Source organism: Eschscholzia californica, unplaced genomic scaffold (genome assembly GCF_041429995.1).
Source record: "Eschscholzia californica isolate CP2 unplaced genomic scaffold, dmEscCali1.0.p SCAF_5, whole genome shotgun sequence".
Taxonomy (NCBI): Eukaryota; Viridiplantae; Streptophyta; class Magnoliopsida; order Ranunculales; family Papaveraceae; genus Eschscholzia; species Eschscholzia californica.
The window spans coordinates 41,950,382-41,968,129 of NW_028238472.1; the positions used below are offsets into that span (position 1 = coordinate 41,950,382).

Below are 17,748 nucleotides of genomic sequence, written 5' to 3' on the forward strand. Positions count from 1 at the left end.
CATTACATGGGAGGCTCCTTTAAACAAATATGGTCAATGACTATTTACCAAGTCAATGTGTACATGGGGAGGCCCTTTAACAAAAATGGGAAGGCCTTATAAAACTTCCCTATCACGTTGGGTTATCCCTAAGGGATCAACAACGGTCAAGAGCTCAAGCTCATAGAATACTATATGAGCTTGAGCTCACTGAATCACCGCTCGAAAAGAAAATATTTACGACTGCGGAGGGATTCCTTGAAAAGGAAAGCCGAGCAGCCTAACCTTGTCAATGAATGTTAAGTGAAGCATAGACCATATCCATATGTACCACGGAGACAGAAGAGTTGATCGCAATCCAAGACCGAAAATCAACCAAAAAGCGTGTAATCATGGACCAGGGCAATACAAAAGAGGTATTACCCTACAAGACCATTAATTAAGCTTTGGTAGCAAAAAAACTTGTAAAGAATAGTTGATGGGATCGGATGAAGTACTCCTATCCTGATGATGACGAGGTTCTTTAATTACTTTTAGAATGTGGTAGTTGTAGTTCCCATGGTTTCGATTCTGAGTTTTCACTCTCTAATTTACTCGTTAGAAGCAAGTTTTTTTGTTCTTCGTCGAAAATAGAATAACTTGTTATTTTTCGAGTTATCACTCTATTTGTTTCGTCAAACAAAACTTTTGGTTGTAATCAAACAAAAATACCCTTTCGGCCTTTCTCTAATAAGGGTTCTATCGTCAATCTCTACTGAACATTTTAGTTACCAGTCTTGATTTCAAATGTCAAGAACATAAATTTGAAAAATGTATAGAAAATATATAAAATGGGCTTTTCTTTTTAGTTTTTTGCCGACGTGCAATCAACTCTTCTAAATACATCAAATAATTGATTGAGGGGCGGATCTATTAAGAGACCACAGGAGGAACGGGAGCAAGCTAGCTAGCTAATAATTTCATGAGTTAATTCCTATATGGCCCCCTACTTTATGATCAGCTTCTTTTATGGCCCTTTTTTTTTTGTAAATTCAAATAAGGCCCCATATTTTCAAGTAAATGTCCTAATTGTCCTTCCTATTCATAATTTTTCAAAATAAAATTAAATACATTCCACCTCATTTCCACCTCACCTCTATCTCCACCTCACATCTCTCTCCACCTCACCTCTCTCTCTCCACCTTTCTTTCTCTCTCTCTCCACTTTTCTTTCTTACTCTCTCTTTCCACCTCTCTCTCTCCACCTTTCTTTCTCTCTCTTTCCACCTCTCCCTCTTTGTCTTCTCCGGCAAGGTCGCCGGCCGAAAATTTTTCCGGCCGGCGACCTTAAAAAAAAAACTCTCATCTCTCTCTCTCTCTCAAAAGATTCGAACCAGACCTTCGAAGGTCTGGTTCAACAAATTCCAGCGAAGGGTAACCCCTTCGCCGGAATCTTTTGAGAGAGAGAGGTGAGGTGGAGAGAGAAAGAGAGAGATGAGGTGGAGAGAGAGAGAGGTGAGGTGGAAATAATTATGTTTTTAATATTTTATTTTGAAATTAGGAAGGATATTTACGCCATTTACATAAAAATAGGGGACCAAATTTGAATTTATGAAAAATAGGGGCCCAAAAAGGAAGCTGGTCACAAAGTAGGGGGCATATAAGAATTAACTCTAATTTCATTATATAAAATCATTTTTAGGGGAGTGAGGATTTTCAGGGGAGATTTTGTTTGAAGAGATTGAGCGATTTTAGGAAGAGACGAGAGGAAGAGCCGGAGCAAGCTAGCTAGCTAATAAGTATTAACAACACAAATCGAATTTTTCATCTCTTAGAGCATCTCCAATACAAAACTTTAAAAAAACTCTATTTCGCTTATGTGTTGAGTCTCAATTGAGATTCTCTTTCCTATGTGGCTAACTTGAGTATCTCTAATTGAAGTCCTTCTCCAATGCAACACTCTAAAATACTCTAATAGATACACATGTCACACACACATTTAATAGGAAAAAGTGGTTGAGAAAGAAAACTTTCTATTGGTCCAAAAATTAAATTTGATGACTAGGACATTTGAGACTCTCAAAAGAGATCTCAGAAATAGAGTTTCTAGTTGAGACATCTTAAAACTTAATGCTTCCACATCATCTTAAGATCTCAATTGAGTTTTGCATTGGAGAGGTTTTTTCTCAAAAGAAACTCTAAAGTCCTAGGTGGCACTTAAGATTTTAAGATTGAGTCTTGCATTGGAGATGCTCTTACACTTTCATGATCAACATCCAACTTAAGTGTTTTTAACATTGTATTCCATAAAATCTAGTTACATTGGTTCAAATCATAGTTTGAAGTTCTTTGTTTTAGGGTTTTGGGGGTATAAATTTGACGAAGATCATCTTACTTTTTACCAAAAAGTCAGTTTTATTCATGGGTTTTGATGTAGATTTTGAAGAAGCATATTGATCTACCACTTTTATAAAAATCTAGTTTTCAATTATTCAAATCTAGTTTTCTTTGATTCAAATCAAAAGCATAGTTACTAACTATTGAAGCAAATAATCGAAATTTGTGATTCAAGTGTGACGCCCCAAGCCTCCAGGCAGTTAACGATATTGTACCCCCTTTGCGCACCACACACGGGTTAGAGGGGGGACAATATCGTTAACTGCCTGGAGGCTTGGGGCGTCACAAGTGGTATCAGAGCCGAGGACGACTCTTCGCTGAGGGTGGGGGGATTGTAATAGTCCCACATTGCTCACAAGAGTGTCCAGAGACTGGGCTATATGTGTAAGCTCAAGCTTAGTAAGTACCGAGGCCTTTTGGGTAGGCTTGTGGTGCCTTCGCCAAGGACAAAATCCCGTACCTGTGTGAGGTGGTTAAAGCGGGGACAATATCGGCAACTGCTAAGGCTTGGGGCGTTACATCAAGTTTAATCTATTAATTTCATGAACATCTTATTAATTTCTAATATTAGCATTGATAAGGGTTTTGGGTAGCCTTTACTGCTTGTTGGAATTGATATGTGGATGTTAATAATTTGTCCAATGTTGCCAATAGTTTGCATATCTTTGTCGAATATATGGTAAATTTGATAGACGAACAATGAAAATCTTACTTCGATTTTGCTTATTCTTATGCCATGCTTTTAATTCAGTCACTATTCTCTTTTGTAGAGGAGGGATTTTGTGTAGCTTTCTCACAATTTCTTTTACTAACTTTAAGTATGGGTCAGCCCTCCCGTACTTAAAATCCTGGTTCCACCTCTGTTGATTTATAACTTTCAGTGTTTTTTCGAAAAAAGATAACCATGAAACTTGTGCAAAATCAAGGTTATAAATTATGCAAACAACTGTTTCAAACTTGAAACATTTATTTGTGGAATCAGACTCTTGCAAACAAATTTGCAAATCAAACTCTGTCAAATTGTCGATTTTGTATTTTCTATGCAAACTCATGTTTGCAAATATTATTCAGAGCTGCTCCCAAATTCCCATCAGATTGTCTTCGCAAAAATCTTCACAAAATTAAACTTTTACGAAATCTTCACAATTTTGTTTTGAAAATTGTGGATAAGATAAAACGAAGATGGGGATTAAGGTGAACAATTCAATATATAAAAATTTGTTTCTAGAGATAGGGATCCAATAAATTTTTTGATTTATACTGTTCCTCGAGAGATAAAAAGATCTAATCGGAAATGTACGACATATGAGTGAGAAGAAATAAAAAATCAGAAATAAAGATGAACAAATGATGAAGATACAAAGATGAAGATACAAAGATGAACTCGCGATAATCTAGGTTTCCCTGAGGAAAACAATGACCACTACGAAGATAATCACTAATCTATATTGGTTTACATAAAATAACCATATAAAAGATGATGAATAATATTTCGAAGATGAAGGTTAGAAGGAGAAAATAATCTTCATACGAAGAAGATGAAGCGTCATCGGTCTTTGTCGGCCATGCCTTCCATCTAGGGCCCTCCACGTACATTAAAAGTTGAAACTCATTACTAAGAGAAATGTATTTGCACAACAAAAACACATCTTTCATAAAAAAACTAACTAGCAATAACTTTATACAACGCACTTGGGCTTTTGTTTCAGTGGTTGTGCATCCACTATTTATAGATTCTGTGTTACTATAGTATTCTTTTTGAGTTTTTGTTTTTGAAATTTATGTTACTACAGTATTAATAATGACATTTAAGATAGTTTATACGACCTTTAGGATGTATAAGTGTATGTCATAAAGTTTTATGCCGGTGAATATGTATTTATCCTTATGATGTATCCAAGTCAATATATATATATATATATATATATATATGATAGTGTGAGGATAGTCTCACATGGAAAAATGGGTATCTACTATCTAGAAATAGATACCCAGAATCCAAACATAAAATTTCTAAGTCCTCCACACTCATTGTCAATTGGTTTTGAATTGGATGGGCATAAACTTAACATGGTATCATAGCTAGGCCCATACGTGCTCTACATCACCTGAAAAGAAAAAAAATATGTGCTAGGCTCAAAAGAACGCCATAGGCGAGGGGGCGTGTGAGTAGTCCCACATGGAGAATTGGTATTTAGCAACCAAAAATATATTGTCTAAGTTCTCTCCTCTCATTTCCAATTAGTTTTGAGTTAGATGATCACAAACTTAACAGATAAGTGATTCTTCTCATGTAATCTTGTTGTTGCAGGGGAAAAAAATTGTTTACAACTCGGGACGTAGTAAAATTAGTTCTTTTGCACTTCTTAATTATTTCAAAAGTAGGTGAATGTTTTGCTTGTTATCTATATAACAAAACAGAAAGGTTGTGATTGGGACAAAATAAATGCTCTCAGAAGCTGACTAGGACAACCACATAGATTCATTATGGTTATGCGTCAATCAACCCCTTCATTACCCTTTCTATGTCTCATGTAACAGAAGATGCATTCAAAACCTAACCTTCCGTTTCTTGATATTTATGTTCATTCTCCTCATTAATGGCCAGTTCAGTTTCTCATTCACGTCATTATTTACCATTCATAATTGTTAACCCTTATGCTTTCGCATCCAATAAATTCAATTCCTCTCCCCTTCCTTAATCTTCATAACCCTCATCCCCCCCCCCCCCCCTCCTCTCTCCCCTAAGCTTCTTCAAACAAAATCTATTAAGTGTGCGACTAGGTTATGGTTGGAATTTGTCTGGTAAAAATGTTAGGGTGGGAAAATTGTTGTTTGATTTGGGTTAAGAGATTAGTGATTGAACTTATGTTAATCTTTTCTGCATTGCTCCATGCTTTGATGAATATGCTACTTAAGATGATCCTTGATTACAAAAAAAGTCATATAAAACCTGGACCGTTTGTCTTCCTTATTGTTTAGATTTTGGTTAGTTCTTCTTCATGTCTCTCTTTAAAATAGGGTGTAAGATCTTCTTGATGCATTCTTTACAACTTTGAATAGACCGGATTCAAAATGGACGAGGTATGTCTAGAATTCCAAACCAGTTCTTATGTTCTCAATTTTATGTAATTTTAATAATTTATAGTTACTTTGGGGGAACCAGTTCTTTGTTTTTTATTTTTGTTTTAACGCGGAAACTGATCCGTATAACAATATAAAGTTTTTGTTTGGGATTTGGGTATGTTAACTTATAAAGTTTCCATGTTTTGAGAATTGAATGATGTCTTCTTAAGGTCAAGAATCACCCATTGTTGGAATTTGTAATGTTTGATTTCTTTATTAGGTACACACTGAAAGTAGTTAAGCTTGTCAATAACATCGGAATTATGTATTACTTTCGACAAAACATTATTTAATCTATGTCAACTATGAATCCTTTTCTTCCTCAGTAAAGAGCAATCGTACCGATAAAATAATTTAGAGTGACACCACTAAGACTTTATTGATTTATAGATCACTAAACATAAAGCGGAAACCAATAAACCAATGAAGTTGGTATTCAACATGTTTTCAGTTCTCTCCAGTTACTACCTAGACTAATATAATAAATACTACTACTATTTATATACAATTTCATGTAATCATTTTATGTACTTATTTATCCTTTTCAATATTATTTTGTTTCAACTTATCATTTTCAATGTTGCTAACTGAATTTTTCTTACTTTGCTTAGAGTCTTGCTTCCTTATTCTTATCCAATTTGTCATGAGGATGTCTATGAGATTACTACAGTTGTGGTTACATTATAATTACTTTTTCTTCATTCTTATACTGTTCCCTTTTATGGTTCAGTATCTCTTTCATTTGATGAAATATACGACAATTCTCAACTTTGATTGGATGCAAGATATAACAATTGTCAAGTGTAGACATATAATACAATAGGGTTAATTTGGAGAGACGAAGAAGCAATGCTTAGCAAGCATCTTATTTTCTTAAATTAAATCGATGTACCAAGAGATCTATGGGGTTATGATTTTCTAAAAAAAAATCAATTTCCCGCATGGACTCAAATCAACCATAAGCTGACGGCTAAACTTATGGTAAGGGTGACCTGTATAATGTTATATCTCTTCTTTTAAAATTTTTAGTTTTATAGTTGTCCACTCTTTCCGACCGAGTCAAATTCTTATTTGTAAAAGTTTCTTTATACTCAGATCTGATTAACTGCGTCGGAGACACGGGTTATGCCTAGTACTTATACACATAAGAATAACATAAATTATTAATAAATTTTCAATTAAACATTAATTTTTGAACTCCGTGGGTATATAGACCAAAATAATATTCAAAAAAGGTTTATGATCCAATCTTCCCAAAACATGGATATTTAGTCCTTTTACATTATGGACATAATAACCCATTCTTTATGAGAGAACTACCGTCCATGTCCCTCCTACAAAAATCACGGGATTTTTAATTTTCCAGGGTGAATTTTGAATGTTTCTAATGTGGGCGTGATTTAGGGGATTTAAAGCAATTAACGTATAAATCCGAAATTTATTTATCTCTATCTTCTAACCGTTTTGGAAAGCAAATCTAATTCCAAATCAATTCACAACAAATCGTAACCAAATCAATTTTCTCTCTCTTTACTGATTTGGAAACCAAATCAATTTTTTCTCTCTTACTATGTAAATTTTTTTCGATTCAAATCAATTTTCTCTCACTTAACTTTCAGATTTGGAAATAGTATATTTTCTAGGATCAATTTAGCGTGATTTGGGGGTTAATATACAAAACATATATATCACTTTGTCTCACTTAACTTTCAGTTTTGGAAATGGTATATTTTTCTGGGAACATTAAAGCAACATATGTTTTCGTTTTTACTCATACATAAATACACATAGAATACAAATTATGAAACAAATACGTAAATTATGTATTATTTATGACGAGAAACCGTCATTTGTCAAGTATACAACATAATTTATCAAATGTATGTGGGTCTTGTTCAATAAATTACACATAATTTCTTTTACATTCATCCTTTACATTCTGTTACAAAAAAAAGTACAAAATCTTCTTTGGTTCAAAAATGGTGCCCATCCATGTACTCTCCATTAGTTTCGTTGACTCACTTTGATTTGATGCTTCTCTTTGAAATTTCATCTAGTATATCAAATCTACACACATAAATACACATACATTAAAGAAAAAAATTATATATTGTATTATAAACTACATGTACAGTTTCGTAAATTATATACAATGTTTGTCAAATTTTGACAACATTTGAAGGTTTTGAGTAGTTTGGTAAACTTATCAAGGCTACTGTTGTGGGTGAAAAGTACACGTAATGGTAAATAAATAATACATAATTTATGTGCACTTATACATAAATTATAGAGTTAATTCCTATATGGCCCCCTACTTTGTGACCAACTTCCTTTATGACCCCCTACTTTGTGACCAGCTTCCTTTATGACCCCCTTTTTTTCGTAAATTCAAATATGGCTCTCTTTTTTTATGTAATTGTCATAACTACCCTTCCTTAAAATCTTTTTTCAAAATTAAAAATAAAAATAAAATTATAATTCCACCTCATTTCCTCTCCACCACACATCTCTCTCCATGTCAACTCTCTCTCTCTCCACATCACCTCTCTTTCCAACTCACCTCTCTCTCTCTCTCTCCAACTCACCCCTCTCTCTCTCCAACTCACCTTCATCTTCTCGAATTGAAGTTGTCGGCCGGAAAAATTTCCGGCCGGCGACTTCCAAAAAAAAAAAAAAAATTTCTCTCATCTCACTCTCTTTCTAAAAATCCGGCGAAGGGGGTTTCCCTTCGCCGGAGCCGTGAACAGACCAGATCTGTTCACGGCCAGACCTTCGAAGGTCTGTCGTGAACAGACCAGATCGGTCTGTTCACGGCCAGACCTTCGAAGGTCTGCCTTGAACAGACCAGATCGGTCTGTTCACGGCCAGACCTTCGAAGGTCTGCCGTGAACAGACCAGATCGGTCTGTTCACGGCTCCGGCGAAGGGAAACCCCCTTCGCCGGATTTTTAGAGAGAGAGTGAGATGAGAGAAATTTTTTTTTTTTTTTTTTTTGGAAGTCGCCGGCCGGAAAAATTTCCGGCCGGCGACTTCAATCGGAGAAGATGAAGGTGAGTTGGAGAGAGAGAGGAGTGAGTTGGAGAGAGAGAGGGTGAGTTGGAGAGAGAGAGGTGAGTTGGGAAGAGAGAGAGGTGAGTTGGAAAGAGAGAGGGGTGAGTTGTAGAGAGAGATGAGGTGGAAAGAGAGAGAGGGGTGAGGTGGAAATAACTTTTTTTTAATGTTTTAAATTTAGAATTAAGAAGGGTAGTAATGACATTTACTTGAAAATAGGGGGCTATATTTGAATTTACGAAAAAAAGGGGGCCATAAAGGAAGCTGGTCACAAAGTAGGGGGCCATATAGGAATTAACTCTAAATTATATACATAATGGTAAGAACATGAAGATATACGTAAATTATATATACATTATTGCAAAGTACACGAGATTTGATAGTAAAGCGAAGTATTTCTACTAATGAAATGAGTACTGTTTTGGTGTTAAAGTACGGGTAATGTTCTATAAATTACCCATAATTTACTATGAATTGTGGTAATTTACGATACAATACATGTACTGTAAATTCTGTTATGAGTAACCGTACGAAAGAACAAATATTTCATAAATCCGTACGGATTGAAAACCAGATCCGAAGAAAAAAAAATGAGAATATCATTAAGCTTAAACTACAAATCTAAAGATATCTGCTATGATGATTGATTGCAATAATGTCAAACTCGAGTTGAAGGATTAAACATCAAGATAAAAAATATAAATAAAATTTTAAGAGAGAGAAAGAAAATAAACATCAAACATTCGATTGATGATTGATAATCTGATCTCACGAAATATCAGAAACAACAGAAGATTAAATATAGATCTAAAGAAGTATGATATTATCACTGGATGCAAACATAACATAGTAACTTTGAAGGAATCATTGAATAAGGAATAAACATAAAGATCTTAAGCAGTTATGGAAATTTTAGAGAGAGAAAATAAACATCATACATTCGAAGTTAATGAATTAATAAACAGATCTTATAGATATGTATCATAAATCTGATACGTTTTATAATAAAGCGAAATAATTAAGGTTTTAGTTATAAGAAGAAATATTAGATATTAACAATGGTGTTTATAAAGATTTCGAAAGTATTAAACCTGATAAATGATGAATTTGGACAGCAATATAATGTAGAAGAAGAAGATTTTCTGAGTTTAATGGAGGTTTGTCAACTAAATCGGTTTTAGAAAGATCAAATAAAGAGTTTCCGTTACTGAAAATAATGAAGATATCCTTACTTTGAATAGAAACATGATTGGAGAGAAATATGGGAGATAATAATGAAGATATCCTTACTTTGAATAGAAACATGATTGGAGAGAAATATGGTAGATAAATATGGAAAAAGATATGCATATATTTCGAAGATAAATCAGTTATAAAATATGGAAAGGTTAGATTAGGGATTATGAAATAATATTTATTCTAGAGATTTGTGTTTTCTCTCTAGATGAGACCAAATGGACTAGATATCCATTTATATTATTTTTTTTGGTTTTAAAACCCTTTATAGGATTAGAGAGGATTATATCTACTATTAGGACCCGTTTTTTGGACTATAAACGCAAAAATTCATAATAGAACTCATCCTGAGCTTAGATCTAAACTTCTTCATCATGAACAATGGCTTTTGAGTCAAGATCAAGATGATCAACTAGCATATTATTTCAGAACTTCTCAAGGTAAGAAACCTAATTCATATTCAAACACAAATTCATATAGATCAAATCAGTCTGGCTCAAAATTCAACCATAATCAGCCTTCAAGACAATATTCAAACACAAATGCTACAAAATCAAATGATTCTCAGATTAAAACACAAAATTCAAGATCAAATTCAAATCCAAATTCAAACACATCCTCAAATTCAAACATAAATTCATATTCAAACACAAATCGAAATTCAAACACAAATTCAAATTCTAACACAAACTCAAATCAAAGTCTGCATAACCAGAAAGAAGTTAACTTTGATTTTTCGAGTATTCTTTGTGGAATCTGAAGGAAATGGGGTCATCAAGCCTATAAGTGCAGATTTCGATATGAACCTGATAAATATGCTCATCCTCAAGCATTTGCTGGCTTGCATATTTCAGAAGATGATAAATTTGATGAGACTAAACAGGAAGAGTGTAATATTGCTATTGTTGAAGAGTGCTACTGCATCTATGAAACCTGATTATGCATCAGGAGGTACTTGGTTGGCTGATTCAGGAGCTTCTAGCCATATGACCAATAATGCTAAGGTACTAGCTTCACCTCAACCTTATTTAGGTTCTCAATCTGTTCTAGTGGGAAGTGGTAAGTCTATTCCTATTGCTAGCTCAGAAGATGTACAAATTCAGTCCAACTCTCATGATTTTTGGCTGAAAAATACTTTGGTAGTACCTGAATTAAGAAAAAATCTCTTATCTGTCTCTAAGTTCACTAGGGACAATCAATGTTCAGTGGAGTTCTTTCCATGGGGTTATGATGTTAAGGACTTAGCTACTCAAACAATTTTGACTGCTGGTCCTATGTTAAATGACTTATATCCTATTGATTTTGACACTATTATCTCTCATGAAGAAGCTTATGTGTCAAGTGTCAATGGGTCTTTAGTCTTATGGCATAAAAGACTTGGACATACCTCTAGAAGTACTCTTGAAACTCTTCATAAGTCAGCAGTAATTACTCTTGATTCTTCTGAATCTTTAGGAGTGTGTAAACCATGTCAATTAGGTAAGAGCAAGTCTCAACCCTTTGAACTCTCTTCTAGTATTACTCCTACCCCTCTTCATATGATTCATTGTGACATCTGGGGACCATCTCCTGTTACATCCATCTTAGGAGCAAGATATTATATTTTGTTTGTTGATGATTAGAGTAGATACTTTTGGATTTATCCTATGAAGCTTAAGTCTGATAGTCTCAACTGCTTTAAGCAATTCAAATTAACATTTGAGAAGCTTCTTTCTGCTTCTATTAAAGTTTTTCAAACAGATGGTGCCCCTGAACTCTCTAAAGGAGATTTTTGGATACTAATGGAATATCTTTGAGATGATCTTGTCCCTATACTCCTCATCAAAATGGTAGAGCTGAGAGAAAGAATAGGCAGATCACTGAGATGGGTAATACATTGGCATTTCAATCTTCTGTGCCTAAGGAGTATTGGTTTGAGTCTTTTGATACAGCTTCCTATCTTATAAACAGATTACCAACAAAAGTTTTAGATGGAAAATCTCCTTACGCAGTATTATTTGGTCATGTCTCTGATTTTTCTATGCTCAAAGTGTTCGGATGTGCTTGCTATCCACACTTAGGAGCTATTAATAGAGAAGACAAGTTGAGCCCCAAGTCAGTGAGATGTGTTTTCTTGGGTTATAGCTCAACTTATAAAGGATACAAGTGTCTGGATATGGGCACAGGCAGAGTATATTTCTCAAGACATGTGGTTTTTGATGAGGACTTATTTCCATTTGCTATTTATTAAAGTCCATCTTCATCTAATGTATCTTTTTCCCAAGTGATTCTTCCTATCATCACTATAGTTGACACAACTAGTGTTCCAGTAGTGTCATCCTCTTATTCTTCTCAGCTCTCTATTTCTGTACCAATTCAAGAAGATTCAAATAACTCATCTCATATTGGTCCTATTACAGAGAATAGTGCTGCTCCTGCTCCTGCGATCCAGTTGGAGCAGGTAAAGCTAAAAACTGCTGAGCTTGATCTGTTTGCCCTGGAGGTGGAAGAATGTCTGCTAGAACATCCATATCCTGGTTTGCATGAGACATCTCTGAAGAGAAAAATTGTGAGCTTGTGAAAGGAACTTGAACATTGTTGACACTAGGAGGAGCATAAGTAAGGCTCTCTAACGTGTCCCCAAAATCAAATCGAGAGGTAGATTGCATTTGAGTTGGAGGTGGTTGGACAGGTTCAAAACTTTGGCTAACAGCAGCAGCCTGGAAGTTGGTTGTGGCAGGGAAGGCTTGTGCGTACGAACCATTTCGTGGGCACGAAATGTTTCGTGGTGACGAAACCAATGATAAAATAACTATGTGAAACTCCTTTTCGTGAGCACGAACAATTACGTGTGCACGAACCGTTTCGTGAGCACGAAATCTGCTTCTTGTTTTCGTATGCAAAACACTTTCCTGTTTCGCCTAATTTTCGTGGGCACGAAATGTTTCATGCCTGCGAATTCTGTTCGTGATGCAACTGTGAAAATTGAGTTGAAGAATCCAAAAAATTGAAAAGAACGTGAACTTAACATTACCTTTTCAATATCATCAAGACCAAACCATTATTTAGTATCTAGCCTTCTTCATTATAATTAGGTTTGTTCTCCATAGTTTTAGGGTTTAGTTATTAGAAGATAATCAAACTTTGAAGAAGAAGATGAAGAAAATAAGAGGGAAGTTATCTTATTTTTGGATCTCTAAGAAGATTTCTTTGAATTTTAAAATTTGTTTTATTTTTAACTCCCAAAATTAGAAGCCCCTTAGCAACAAAAAGAAACAAAAAAGTCAATCTTATTCGACTAGTTTTAAAGAAAGTCTTTATTCCCCGAAGAATTTTCTTTATTCCCCAAAGCCGCGGCCTTCATTTGTTGTCTTAACTAGCTTCGCTCACTTAATTAAGTCTTATATCATGAACGGAGATGTTACAATTACTTAGAAGATGACACGCTGACTTTTTATTATGAAATTACTTACTGACATAAAGTTCCATAGGTTTTGGAGTTTTTATAAGCCTCATCAAACCTAATAGTGAAGTAGTGAAAATTAACGTATCATGTGGAGTCGCATCATGTCGTTGTTATGTGGCTAGACTTTTTATCATCTTATCACAACATGATCCGTGGACGGTCTCATACAAAAAAAGTTTCACTCATAATGGAACCAAATCTTTTTTTTTTTTTTGTTGAAGGATAATGGAACCAAATCTTGGTGGCCCTTTAGTTCTCTGGTATCTCTCTAGCATAATTGAACTAAATGTTGGTAATCCTTTAGTTCTCTAGTATCTCTCCTGTAGAATCTCTACTGTAGCATAATATTTTCTCTGACTCTCGAGACTCTCTCGAGACTCATTAACCACCCCAATTGCCCCATTATTAGTAGCTGCTGGGCAGATTCTACTCATCATCAACTGGGTCCTAACAATTCTATTCAACATAACTTAGGTGAGAAGAATAAGCAGGTAAATGAAGACAATAGCCAACAAGAGATTACGGAGAATCCTCTTCTACTGTGATCAATCCACTCAACTCTACCGGTATATTTACAATTTTCTAACAAGATTTTCATTATCGTTCTAACAAGATCCACAATTAATACCTTGTAAAAAAATCAGAAAAAACGAGATTTTTTTTTTTCCATTTATCTACTTATAAACTGGATTTGTAGATCTTGCAAACTCCATTTTCTTTTTGCAATATGGGTTTACACGTTGTTTGCACTCACATATTCGGTCTGCATTGATGATCTGATTTTTCATATATTTCAAGAAAGCAACTCAAACACATTTGTCAAAATTGCTTAGGAGTTGCAAGAGTTCTGATGTTTTTGTTCGATTTTGTTTGGAAGCTTGAAAAACTCATAGATTTGAGATAACTACGTACTTCATATTCACACATCTTGAAACATAAAATATCCACATTTTAAAACTTAAAAGCATTTTTGACTAACACAAAATAATTAGATATAGGGAGTTTCAAACATAACTGTCATGTAATTCAGGGTACATCATAAGCGCAAATAAAACATAAAATTACTTTCTTACCTAGTCAGGGTTTCCAAATGGGTGCTACCTCAAACCTCAGCAAGAGTGCTTACACAAGGAAACCAACTACCCCACTTAAACGCAGATTTTCGTGAAACACCAGTTCGTATATTGTAAACATAGCTTCTATGTTCCAGCACACGATTTACCATCCGAGTACTGGCTTGAAAAAACAGTCTCTCACCATCACATAATATGATTGAAGCCGGTAAATTCACCTTGCGTTTCATGACTTCCTTTCTCTTGAGTTTCCACTCATAATTATGGAGTACCCAAAATTCTATTTCAAATTTTGGGTTAACCACTACATAATTAAGTTCATCTTGTACAACTCCAAGCCAACCACAACCATCCCACGGCCTTTGTGTCTTAATAACATGTGCAGTTGCACGGTTTACTACACTCTCTGGTATTTGAAATACCCTACTCTCTTCTTTAACCACATTGAATGCAATAATATATCCATGTAAACCAATTGGCCAATAAACAACCCCTCGAAGGCAAACAGGCATCTGAGCTTCTGAGCGTTGGACCAAGCCCTCACGATACTTTATTATCGTAGTCTCATTTGAATCTCTCCACTTGCCAGTCTCAGGAGAGAAAATTTTGAACACAAAGGCTGTCTCCGTTGCAACCAAGCAAACCACATTGTAGTGGTTGTAGTAGTTGCCTGGGGCGATGGAAGACTTTGCTCCAAATGCAAACCCATAACTCTTAATTATAGTATCTCCCTTCTTCTTGAGCGGAATAATCATCCGTTTCTTCTTAGTTAAAGGATTGAAAATGCCGATTTTTGAAGCACGTCCCCCATTTCGGAGGAGAGTCAAAAGAAGGCCATGACAACAAGCTACAATGGTTACTTCCATTTCCTCAGACTTTTTAACTAACAATAAGGGGTTTTCACTTAAGTTTAATGAAGAGTGATCAAAAGACAGTTGACCAATAGTTCCATAAAACCGGTGATTGTGGTCAAAAATATGAGTAGCATCTTGATTGAAATGTTTGGTAAAAAAGGTAAAAACATTTCGTTCAGTTTGGAGTCCAGTATGCTTGTTCACAAATGAAGGATCAGAGATCAAGGAGTACCATCTTTTGCTGATAATTTTCAAGTCAAGTAGAGTTTCTGAAGGTAGCCTTACAAGGATTTTTGTAAGGAGATAATCATCAAGGTAATCTGGACACAACAGAGACAAACTATAAGTTTCTGAATGTCTACAACAAAAGAATGAAGAAAATTTGAAAAAAAAAAAATATATATATAATGTTTTTTAATGTCTACAATAATGGGTAGATCCAGAAATCTTTCATTCGATAGAAAAATTAAGTGTTTTGGAGTTCAATTATAAAGCAAGAGAGAGAGAGAGATTCATGACTACCTATGTTGGTTCGGTGAATAGTCTCTTGTTTCAAAGTCATTTTGCATCTCTTCGTTGTAAACCTTTGGCCCTTCATTCTACCGCCGTTTTTTCTGGGGCCGTTCATTGTGCCGACTCGCAAAGACGATGGCAAAGTATGGAAGAAGTGAATTAGAAATTATCGAAATGAAAGGAAGAGGGAGGCGATGAGATTTCGTGTAGACTAGAGGAAGAGAGAGATGGAAAGGGATATGAAATCCGGGAAGATGTAGAGAGAGAGATGCATTGAAGTGAAATGGAAAAACCCAGGCAGGCAGTTGTAGTTTCGGTCAGTCGGGTTTCAAATAAGACAGAAGTGGGGCAAAACGTCCAAAACCAAGCCCACAATGAGGGCAGCCCATGTCACCGGAAAAATTAGGGGCAGGTCGTATGGGTCAGAGTGGGGTGCTTAAATGACACAAAATGACATACTTATTAGTGAAATCACGAAAAAACCATCACAAATATCGCGCAAAAATCTATCACCCTCCTTTTTTTTTTTTTTTTTTTTTTTTTTCCCATCTAATCAATTCAAAATCCAAACCACTTTGTTATTTTTTATTTTTTTTTGCTGTGTCTCCAAAAACTTCTCTTCTTCCCACATCTCTTTTTGACTGTCATTGTTGCACGAGTAAAAGTTTCACAAAAAAAAATTCAAAGAAGTTATCTCTTTTAGTGCCACCTGGATTTGTGGAAGAAACACACAGAACTGTAAGTATCCACTAGGACGTGTTTGATAGACGTTTTTTGGGGAAAATATAAAAATAAAATTCTAAAATGAAATTTTTTCAAGTGTTTGATACACAATTTAGGGAAAAAGAAACAACTGATCACGTGACTTATTCTTTTAAGTATCTATTTACAGCAGCGTGCACAGTTATACCAAAATAATAGAGTGGCCTCATGGTAGTTGGACCGGCTTCTGGACATGCAGCGGCGAAACCAGAAATTTTTATGAGTGGGGGCACCTTTTTGTTATAGCTAATGAAAGAATTTCATAGTACGCGATTAAGCTAGAACCGGAAAGCAAATTCAACAACATTTTATTTATAATTTAGATATTCTATAGTAATTTTGATGCATAACAAGCAATCTCAAAATTTCTCATCAATATGGTTTAAGGATCTTCCCCCAACTGGATTCCCAAAAGATATTGAAATAAAAAACAAAGGAGGGGATGAAAAGATATTGGTGAAGATTAAGAAGAAACGATGGTAGATGATGAAGAGGAAGTGATCGTAATGGAAGTAAAGATGAAGATAAAGTTTTCTTCTATTAACATATTTACTATGACAAAAAAATGTAAAAAAGTTTTCTTCTATTAACATATCTAACTGGACATTTACTTCAACCACATAAAATCTGGACTGGTAAGTACTAATGTGGACATATGGATCTCCTGTGGATGTTGACTTGCCACGTCCACATTACTAGTAGTTGTCCCGATCTTGACAACGCTTGATTCGGCTTGGTGCATGAGCAACATGACTCACTTGGGACCATCTAGCATCTGATCTGATTGCACGAATGGAGTGATGGAACTTGTGTGTTGCAATTTGCAAGTGGTGGTGTCTGACTTTTTTCGTTGACAAGTTGAGTTTTCTCATTCGTTTGACTTTTTGCTCTTTTGTGTAAGGAAGAAATGAAAGAGATAAGGGGAGGAGAGAGCGCGCGTCTTTGGAGTGGGAAATGAGATTTACCACCTTTTTTGTGGTCAAATAAACTAGCTCATTTTCTCACTTTTTTTTCTTAAGAAATCAATTTTCTTACTTACTGAGTCTAACCAAACAGCAGAAAATTAATTTTCTTAAGAAACTAACTTTCTCACACCACGTATCAAACGGACCCTTAGACTAATGAGACAAAAACTAGTACTTAAGAATTTAAATTTAGGAAATGGGTTGGGCCAACAGGCTAATTCAGAAAAAAAAAAAAAAATAGTGTGTAGGTTCAAATTCTTAAAATTGGTTTTTTTTTTTTTTTTTGTTGAGGTACAACCGAAATAACTAAAAAAACCTTATACGGTTGCTGCGGAAGATCTAATAAAGAAAGCCACAACCATGTTCCTTT

The 17,748-nt window shown here is 34.9% G+C and overlaps 1 protein-coding gene across 1 annotated transcript; it reads right to left on the reverse strand.

Annotated features, from left to right (window-relative positions):
- Window positions 1-14,178: 14,178 nt before the first annotated feature.
- On the reverse strand, window positions 14,179-15,954 carry LOC147539317 (putative F-box/LRR-repeat/kelch-repeat protein At1g11620). The gene is made up of 2 exons (XM_086644063.1): window positions 15,661-15,954; window positions 14,179-15,458 (listed from the first exon to the last, which is right to left on the reverse strand). The coding sequence occupies exons 1-2, from the start codon at window positions 15,764-15,766 to the stop codon at window positions 14,314-14,316; spliced, it is 1,251 nt and encodes a 416-aa protein (XP_086500189.1). The 5' UTR covers window positions 15,767-15,954; the 3' UTR covers window positions 14,179-14,313.
- Between the last annotated feature and the right edge of the window lie 1,794 nt (window positions 15,955-17,748).

What these genes read in the sequence shown, in the direction of transcription:
- LOC147539317 (XM_086644063.1), bottom strand. Translation starts at nt 15,766, where the DNA reads ATGAACGGCCCCAGAAAAAACGGCGGTAGAATGAAGGGCCAAAGGTTT. An exon ending in TATTCACCGAACCAACATAG is followed by an intron (nt 15,459 to 15,660) that starts GTAGTCATGAAT and finishes TGTTGTGTCCAG; the next exon opens with ATTACCTTGATGATTATCTC.